We start from the raw sequence: 9,885 nt of genomic DNA on the forward strand, positions 1-9,885 counted from the left end.
CAAATTTGGACAAATTTTCCCCCCCTCATGAATCGAGTTTACATCTCGCAATTCAGTTTAATTTGTGTAAAAAAAGGTAATAGCAACTTTTTATCTCACAATTCGGACTTTTTTCTCTCAAAATTGCCAAGTTTATATCTTGCAATTTAAAATATCATCTAAATTGAGAGATAAAAAGTTACCTTTATAATTTTTTTTCAGCTTTTGAGACAATTGGGAAAGAACCTTCGACAGAAAACACTTGGGTCACGTGTTTTATTCGAATAAACTGCTGTGTGACATGCAGCTTTTGTAAGCAGACCAGCCATTACGTTTATTTCAGCCATCAGCCGAAATAATCAAATAAAAAATAAACTTACACACCACTAAGGTGTGATTGTGTTTTAAATGTTCCAAAGCCGTAAATGAAGAGACTGAGTAGATGCCATAAACTGTACTGTCCATCCATCCGGCTTCACTTCTTTTTGGGCTGATTAGGTGTGTTGAATTTGAAGAAGATGATGTCACCATCTTCCACAACGTAGTTCCGCCCCTGTTGTCTGTATTTTCCTGCAGACTGCAAGTATTTGACAAGATCACCAGTTTAATATTCAGCCTTTAAAAAGCCAAACTATTTTATGTCATCAAACACGCCATTAAGACCTTACTTTAGCTGCGTTTTCACTGCCTTCCTCCTTAAAGTCTATAAACTTCATGACTTCGGCCATGATGAAGCCTTTCTCGAAGTCTGTGTGGATCTTTCCAGCTGCTTGTGGGGCCTTGGTGCCTTTCTGTAGGTTGTTGAAACACATGCATTTTAGGTGCAGCAGAATATATCAGGGTTAAATGTGTTTCAGAACATGTGCTTTGCTCACCCTGATGGTCCATGCACGGACTTCGTCAGGTCCTGCTGTGAAGAAGTACTCCAGCTGCAAGGCTGCGTACCCATTCTTGATGATCTTAGTCAGAATACTGAAACAAAGAGTTAAAAATTCACAATGAAAAACAAGAAGTGAATAATTGATATCACTATGGAATAAGCATGACTGACTACAGCATGTAGAGCATTTGTAGTTGTTTTGCATGTGAAAAAGTATTACGTTTCTTAAAGGAATAGTTCACCTAAAAATGATACTTTACTTACCTGCAGGTTGAGTTTATTTCTTTTATTTCTTCATCTAAATGTTTTGCTCACAAATGGATCCTCTGCAGTTAATGAGTGCCATCAAATAACAGCAGTCCACACAAGCTTTTCATTTATTAATGGACGTTAATTGGTGCTTTAATCAGCTGTTTGAACTCTAATTCTGACAGCACCCATTCACTGATAAGGATCCATTTGTGAGAAAGTGATGTATTTTCCCTTCCTCCAAAGTTGTTCTGATGAAGAAACAAACTCATCTACATCTTGGCTGGCAAATAATCATTTTTGGATGAACTATTCTTTTAAATTCAGCGAAGAGGAAAAAAGAGGAGAGTAAATCCTGACCTCTGTGTTTTGTTCTCCTCACAATATTTCTGTTTCTCTTCATCAGCCATGTCCTGATACTTGCTCTCAAATCCCCCGCTGAACGGGATGACCAGCGCACCTGGATCATGAGCGTCAACCCACTCCTTGATCTTCACCAACCTACAAAACAAAAAAAGTTTTACATCAGCAGTCCTAAATTTAGATTAGCTGGGGGCTGATAGCCACAAAACACAAGCATCCATCAATTTGGACTACATACAGGTAGAGTGACTCTTCAATATACTGCATGTTTACTGGAGTAAAGACAACCAAGACTGATTTCTTGAGAATTACAATTTACAATCAATCAGGAAAAGAGATAATTGACAGAAAAAAAATTTATTATGTCAATATTTATTCACTCATGTTATTCCAAACTTTTTTTCTGTCCATACAATGGAAGTTAATGGGAACCATTCATGTTTCTTTAGCAAAAATATAGAAGTCATAATAGAAGTCACACAGGTTTGGAATGACATGAGAGTGAGGAAATGATGACAGACATATTTCTTTTTGGGAGAACTATCCCTTTAAGAGGCCACACACATTTCTATCAGGCTTTGATATAACAGTCAGTTATTTAAAGACATGCATAGCATTCAATTAATATATAGGACATTTGTAAATCAATTTAATTTTAGCTGAGCAAGCAAAATAGAATCAAAACTAAAACGGAACTAAAAAGTGCAACAGCACAATGAGCATTCAGAATTTAAATCTGAAAATAACCTAGTTTTGTCAAATCACACTAGACTTCAATTGTGTTTAAGCTTATACAAACATTTGGGATAACGTTAAAGACCATTAAAGTTCACTTCCAGACCAAAAATTTACAGACAATTTACTTATCCCCTTGTCATTCAAGATGTCTTTATTTTTTTAGTCATAAAGAAATTGTTTTTCGAGGAAAACATTTGAGGATTTATCTCCATATAGTGAACTTCAATGGGGCCCGTGAGTTTAAACTTCCAGCTTCAAAGCAGTTTAAATGCAGCTTCAAAGAAATCTAAATGATCCTAGTCGAAGAAAAAGGGTCTTATCTAATCTAAAATCGTCCTTTTTAAAACGCTGTTTTACCTTGTCTTTGTAAAGGGCATTTGATCTTTGCACATTTACTTTGTAAACACTAGGTCGGTACTTCTGCGGCGATGTAGGGCGATTTTGAAGTTGGAGGAGAAAATGAGATTTTGACATAACTTAACTGTCTTGAACCGGAATATAAAGAGTTGACGCAGAGCTAGACAAGACGAGAGCATTTGAGATTAAAAAGTGTATAAATTTCAAGTTATATACTGATCGTTTCGCTAGATAAGGCCCTTCTTCCTCAGCTAGGATCATTTAGAGCCCTTCAAAGCTGCATTTAAACTGCATTTTGGAAGTTCAAACTCATGGGCACCATAGAAGTCCATTATATGGAGAGAAATCTTGGAGGAAATGTTTTCCTAAAAAAACTATTTCTTAACAAATAAAGACAGAAAGACATGAACATCTTGGATGACAAGGGGTGAGTAAATTATCTGTACATTTTTGTTCTGTAAGGGAAGCTCTCCTTTAAATATTAAAAAATGATACAGGCTTAATCTAAGTATAAGCACTTGAAGGCTTGACACACTGGCCAGTAGATTGAGACCAGTTTAACATGTTCCACAGGTTGTATAATACAAGAACAGGAAGAACTAACTAACAGCAGATGAACAGTTAACATATCATCTCACCATTTATTCTTTTTCCTGATGTAATCTTTCTCCGAGAGGTTTACCAAGTAGATCATTGGTTTGGATGTCAGGAACAGATACTTATTCAAGACCTCAATCTGGAAAACAAAAAGAAAAACAGTGGGTGTATAATCAAAACCTTAATCTGAGCAAAGAAACAGGTCCTGTAGGGCTAAAAATGATAAAAAGTGAGATTCCAACCTCTTTGTCGTTCCATTCATGGTAAAAACGGACATGTTTCTTGTCATCAACAACCCAGGACTTTATTTTACACATGATGTCCTGCAAGCAGAGAAAACATTTTTAAAAATTAGTGCATGATTCTTTCAACAGAGGTTTCTGTTAATGTACAAAGTGGGGAAAACAATTATTCTGCAGACGCATGCTAGGAAATACAGTTAAAGTCACAAGTTTACATACACCTTGCAGAATCTGCAAAATGTTAATGATTTTACCAAAATAAGAGGGATCATACAAAATTCATTTTTTTTAGTACTGACCTGAATAAGATATTTCACATAAAAGATGTTTACATACAGTCCACAAGAAAACAATAGCTGAATTTATAAAAATGTCCCCATTTAAAAGTTTACACACACTTGATTCCTAATACTGTGTTGTTACCTGAATGATCCACAGCTGTGTTTTTTTTTTTTTGTTTGTTTAGTGATAGTCGTTCATGAGTCCCTTATTTGTCCTAAAAAGTTAAACTGCCCACTGTTCTTCAGAAAAATTCTTCAGGTGCCACAAATTCTGTGTTTTTTCAGAATTTGTGTGTGTTTGAACCCTTTCCAACATTGATTTTGAGATCCATCTTTTCACAGTGAGGACAACTGAGGGACTCATATGCAACTATTACAGAAGGTTCAAACACTCACTGATGCTTCAGAAGAAAACATAAAGCATTAAGAGAAGATCATAATAAATTTAACTTAATTTTTCTTCTTTAGCTTCTGAAGGGCAGTACTAAATGAAAAAAAAAAAGTCTTCATTCTGTTCAAAAGTTTACACCCCCGGCTCTTAATGCATCGTGTTTCCTTCTGAGGCATAAGTGCGTGTTTGAACCTTCTGTAATAGTTGCATATTAGTCCCTCAGTTGTCCTCAGTGTGAAAAGATGGATTTTAAAAATGCTGAAAAACCAAATAATCTGTGGGACCTAAAGGATTTTTCTGAAAGAACAGCAGGCAGTTTAAAGGGATAGTTCACCCAAAAATGAAAATTTGATGTTTATCTGCTTACCCCCAGGGCATCCAAGATGTAGGTGACATTGTTTCCTCAGCAGAACACAAACAAAGATTTTTACTTCAAACCGCACAGACAAACAGACACAGACAAATCCAAATTACACCCTGCGGCTTGTGACGATACACTGATGTCCTAAGACACAAAACGATCAGTTTTCGTGAGAAACTGAACAGTTTTTATATAATTTTTTTGATATACAGCCATGTCCAACAACTGTCCCGAGCGTGTGCTCAGCATCCAGCTCGTTACATGTGTACGCGCTCTGGCATAATATACGCAAATGCAGGAAGCTATCTGTCGCGTGCGTACGACACTCATTGTTTACACAGTGCACAGAGATTGTGGGTATAGCGGCTATTCAAAATGGTAATTACTTGCACTTATCCTGATTGTTAAAACCGATTTAAAGCTAAAATATTACGTTTACTTGCACAAACTCATCCGGGTCCGTTGACCTTTCACCGATTTCCCCTTCCGGCGCTTGCGTATACTATGCCAGAGCGTGTACACAGGTAACGCACCAGATGCTGAGCTGAGTTGGACATTGCTGTATATCAATGGTAAAAAATTATATAAATACCGTTCAGTTTCTTGCAAAAAACGCTGGTTTCGTGTCTTAGGACATCAATGTATCGTCACGAGCCGCAGGGTGTAATTTGGATTTGTCTGTGTATGTTTTTGTTTACTTTCAAAGGTTTGGTGCCCATCCACTGCCATTAAATCACTAACAGAGTGCAGCAGTTTGAGTTAAAAATCTCAGTTTGTGTTCTACTGAGGAAACAAAGTCACCTACAGCTTGGATGCCCTGGGGGTAAGCAGATAAACATCAAATTTTCATTTTTGGGTGAACTATCCCTTTCACACTTCTGGACAAATAAGGTACTACAACTATCACTAAAAAAAAAAAAAAACACAGCAGTGGATCATTCAGATAACAACAAAGTATAAAGAATCAAGTGCATGTAAACATTTGAATGGGGTTATTTTTATAAACTATTATTTTTTTCTTGTGGACTATCCAACTTCAACTGTATAGCTCACTCACATATTCAGGTTTGAGTTTCTTGTCTCCTCCCCTGACAGCGGTTTTCTCAAGCTTATCAAGGATTGGCCCAATCATCTCTTCATCCTTCAACCTCAGCTCTTCATGAATTATCTCAATATCCCTGACTGGGTCCACACAGCCCTCAACATGGATAATATCTTCATCCTCAAAAGCTCCTACACACAAACAGTTGCATATACACATTATGAGGGTTATTTTATTTGAAATCCAAACATATGGAACAGGTTTCTCAGATATGAATTTCCACAACATTTTCATGGATTTAAAGAGGACGCATATTTCCATATGTAAGTCAGATAACTCTCACACTGTCAATTTGCATTCACTGTAGAAGTTTTCATGGCCTTTTGTAAAATGTTACCTAATTTCTTTAGGTTTCTTTTTTTTAAACATTTTTTAAATTCTTTCTTCTTTTTAACTACATGGTAACTAGAAGATAAATTCTTCATGTAACAGATACGACAAATTTCCTAAAATAATAGACAAAATTAGCTTCAGAAATGGTTTGAAATGTAAATGAAAGCTACTTACGTGTCATGTGAAAGATGGCATCACAGGCACTGATGTGGGAGAGGAAGGCGTTACCCAAACCCTGTCCTTCGTGAGCCCCTTTCACCAAGCCAGCAATATCCACCACATTCAGAAATGCTGGAACCTTACTGGAAGGCAAGATAAAAGAGAAATTAAGACCTTCATCACTGATGACTAGAAATGTATGATAACTGTATTATGCTGACATGCAATGAGCACCTGGCTGGTTTATGGTACTGGCAGAGGAAGTCAAAGCGCTCATCTGGAATGGGCACACGGCTCTCGTTTGGGTCGATGGTGCAAAAGGGAAAATTCTCAGCCGCTGCCTGACTCTTTGTCAGAACATTGAAGAACGTTGACTTTCTGTAATCACAAACAAACAAAATTAGATACATTGACGTTCAAAAGTTCTCTTATGCTCATCCAAAAAACAGTAATATTGTGAAATATTATTACACTTTAAAACAATGTTTTTAATACATTTAAAAATGTAATTCATTCCTGTGGTACAAAGCAGAATTTTCATCAGCCATTACTCCAGTCTTCAGTGTCACATGATCCTTCAGAAATCATTCTAATATGCTGATTTATTACTTTTATTATCAATGTTGGAAATGGTTGTGCTGCTTAATATATTTTTTTGGCACCTGAGATTCTTTTTTCAGAATTCTTTGACGAATAAAAAGCTAAAAATAACAATATAAATATAAAATATATAAAATGTATAAATATAAAATATAAATCTTTTCTATTAAATCTTTTACATATCCTTGGTGAATGAAAGTATTAATTTCTTAAAAAAAAAGAATATTAAATAAATAAATAAATTTACTGACCACAAACTTTTAAATAAACTTTAAATTGCTACAAGACTTCTATTTTGAATAAATGCTGTTCTTTTTATCTTTATATTTATTAAAGAATCCTGAACAAAGTATCACAGGTTCCAACTAAATATTAAGCAGCACAACTGTTTTCAACACTCATAATTAATCAGCATATTGGGATGATTTTTGAAGGATCATGTGACACTGAAGACTGGAGTAATGATTCTGAAAATTCAGCTTTGCATCACAGGTATAAATTACATTTTAAAATATATTCACATAGAAAACAGCTATTTTACCTTGAAATAATATTTCACAAAATGACATTTGTGACCCTGGACCACAAAACCAGTCATAAGGTTCAATTTTACAAAACTGAGATGTATACATCATATGAAAGCTCAATGAATAAGCTTTCTATTGATGTATGGTTTGTTAGGATAGGACAATATTTGGCCGAGATACAACTATTTGAAAATCTAGAATCTGAGGGTGCAAAAAAATCAAAATACTGAGAAAATCATCTTTAAAGTTCTCCAAATTAAGTTCTTAACAATGCATATTACTAATCCAAATTTACATTTTGATATATGTATAGTAGGAATTTTACAAAAAAATCTTCATGTAACATGATCTTTACTTAATTTCCTAATGATTTTTGACATAAAAGAAAAATCAATAATTTTGACCCATACAATGTATTTTTGGCTATTGCTACAAATATACCCCAGCGACTTAAGACAGGTTTTGTGGTCCAGGGTCACATTTTATTCCGGATTTTTGATCAAATAAATGCAGCTTTGATGAGCATAGAAACATCTTTAAAAACATTGAAAATCTTACTGATCCTAAACTTTTTAACAGCAGCGTAAGAAAGAACGCGGATCACTGACACTTTGCTATATATACACAGAGACTCAATATGCGTTCAATAGTGTAAAGTATCTAGTAGGTATTACACTTGGTTTGAACTTTACTTCGTCTTTGTAAAAAAAAAAAAAAAAGTATGTTCCATATAGAATGACATGACCTACCAGCATCAGTTGCACTCCTTTGCTGTACTGTCTTGTGAGTACTATGAATTTAATGCATACTTTCGGCAAAATAGCATGGAAGGCAGCAAATTCGGACACAGCCCAACTTCGTTGCCATTCAAATACTGCTCATCCTGTAGCAGGATGATGTCATTCTCATACACCATGATCATGAGTCATCATCCTTCTAATAATTTCCCACAATACAGCATGATAGGTTTGCATTGAGCACGAATAAAACGTAAATGGGTCAAGCACTCACACTTTATTATTCTGACTCGATTCCACATGCATACAGCCAGAATGCCAGCTGGGAGTGACACATACCCTACATTTGGCAACCCAACAATCCCAATTTTCAAGGAAGTCCCGAAACGTCCAATCAGGGGGGGTTGTTTTGGTCCATCTCCTCCCTTCTTTGGAGGCATCTGTGGAGAAAAATCAATAATATACTTTCAATTTAATGCATTGCATGTTTAACCATGTGAAACAACCGGTCATGCAGCTACCACACCTTTTTAGGAGCCATGGTTAAATGCTGTCAGTGCTCTCTTGCAATATTACCAATGGAGTATATTTTGCTGAGTACACTTTGCATAATTAAACTTCGGTTGAAGCCAGGCAACGTGTAACTCCTTCGCCTGGCTAACTGCAGTAAGTAGTTGCCATTTCACGACAGTGAAACCAATGGCACCAGGTTCCCAAAATAGCCCCCGCATTGAGTGTAAACTGACCGGCCTGATCCACTGTAAGACAGGCTAAATATATGCTCCTCCCTGGACAAGTAATAGAATGCATACGTGTGTCATATCACTGCTTATAAATCCCTGCACCTCTGCCAACTGACAGCCGGGATAGTAGAGGTAGGGTTGCTTCATTAGTCGCTAGGAAGCCAACTGAGACCCACATGTGCACCCAGAGCATCAATACTGCCATCCCCAATTCATTAGTGTGTGTAGCTGGTTAGCATGCCGGTCATATGAAGGGGCCAATATGCAATAAAATAGACCATTTAAACACAAACAGCACGTCTAAGCGAACCATAAACAAATAAGATAAAATGTATGCTTATATCACCTTGATATCACACTATGTCTGGCAACAGATGGGGAATTTCGCTGTGCTCAAATGAACACACGCTGCTCCACACTTCGGCCGATGAAACGAAAAGAATGTGCATACCGGAAGAGTCCTGAATCCTCACATTGTGATTGGTCGAAACGAGTTACGATGTAATGACGTGAGGGTAAACGCGTACGAGATGACGTAAACGCCTAAGGAGCCTGTGAGAAAGCTTTAAATTTGATAACATATTGTATGTTATTGTTCTTTGAGTAAAAAAGCTAAACAATAAAGGAAATTCAAACCTGAAGATGCTTGGATACGAGCTTTGAATTATATGGCAAAACTCAAACTAGTCGTTTAATATCTCACTAACTACAATGTTTTGAAAGTTCAGTTACACAAATGATTGTTCAGTCACTTTTTCAATGTCATTGCATTAGAGACACATTGTCAGACCAAGTAGCATATGTAAACATACGAAGCTTGTCTTAGAACTAATCCACTTCTCTGAGGCATTTTTGTAAATACTCACCAACTAGTGAATATGCAAAACCAAAATCACAGTGTCCTTAGAGTATCTATAGTTTTACTAGTTTATATTTATAACTTTGAATTCTAATTTGAATAATAAACCCACCAGATAAGACATTAATACATTTTAACATTTAATACACCTGGCTCTACTAGTTGTATTTTAGTTTTGACTAGTGAAAATATAAATTCCAGAAATCTATTTCACTTGTTTTGACTAAAAAGTAGTTTATCTACAAATTATGAGTAGTCATATACACTGAATATATCTACAGTGTTATTTTGACTAGCTATCCCTGCTGAAAAAAAAAAATAATAATAAAAAAATAAAAAATAAACACAGCTAAAACCAGCCTGATTGGCTGGTTTAAGCTGGAAGTA

General features: G+C 35.8%; 1 protein-coding gene across 2 annotated transcripts; it reads right to left on the reverse strand.

Moving 5' to 3' along the window:
* Positions 1 to 241: 241 nt before the first annotated feature.
* ola1 (Obg-like ATPase 1) lies at positions 242 to 9,103 on the reverse strand. 2 transcript variants are annotated; one of them, XM_073852135.1, is made up of 11 exons: positions 8,986 to 9,103; positions 8,236 to 8,336; positions 6,267 to 6,410; positions 6,048 to 6,175; positions 5,496 to 5,671; positions 3,406 to 3,486; positions 3,205 to 3,302; positions 1,469 to 1,609; positions 855 to 951; positions 648 to 770; positions 242 to 556 (listed from the first exon to the last, which is right to left on the reverse strand). In XM_073852135.1, exons 2-11 carry the CDS (start codon positions 8,334 to 8,336, stop codon positions 455 to 457), a joined length of 1,191 nt encoding a protein of 396 aa, XP_073708236.1. In that variant the 5' UTR covers positions 8,986 to 9,103; the 3' UTR covers positions 242 to 454. The 2 variants fall into 2 exon arrangements, with proteins under 2 accessions (XP_073708236.1, XP_073708235.1); XM_073852134.1 differs by lacking the exon at positions 8,986 to 9,103 and adding an exon at positions 8,423 to 8,579.
* Between the last annotated feature and the right edge of the window lie 782 nt (positions 9,104 to 9,885).

The sequence above is a fragment of the Garra rufa genome, chromosome 12 (assembly GCF_049309525.1).
Source record: "Garra rufa chromosome 12, GarRuf1.0, whole genome shotgun sequence".
In the NCBI taxonomy this organism is placed as follows: domain Eukaryota; kingdom Metazoa; phylum Chordata; class Actinopteri; order Cypriniformes; family Cyprinidae; genus Garra; species Garra rufa.

What these genes read in the sequence shown, in the direction of transcription:
- ola1 (XM_073852134.1), bottom strand. An exon ending in CAGTACCATAAACCAGCCAG is followed by an intron (nt 6,176 to 6,266) that starts GTGCTCATTGCA and finishes CTTGCCTTCCAG; the next exon opens with TAAGGTTCCAGCATTTCTGA. An exon ending in GCAGTGAAAACGCAGCTAAA is followed by an intron (nt 557 to 647) that starts GTAAGGTCTTAA and finishes AAATACTTGCAG; the next exon opens with TCTGCAGGAAAATACAGACA.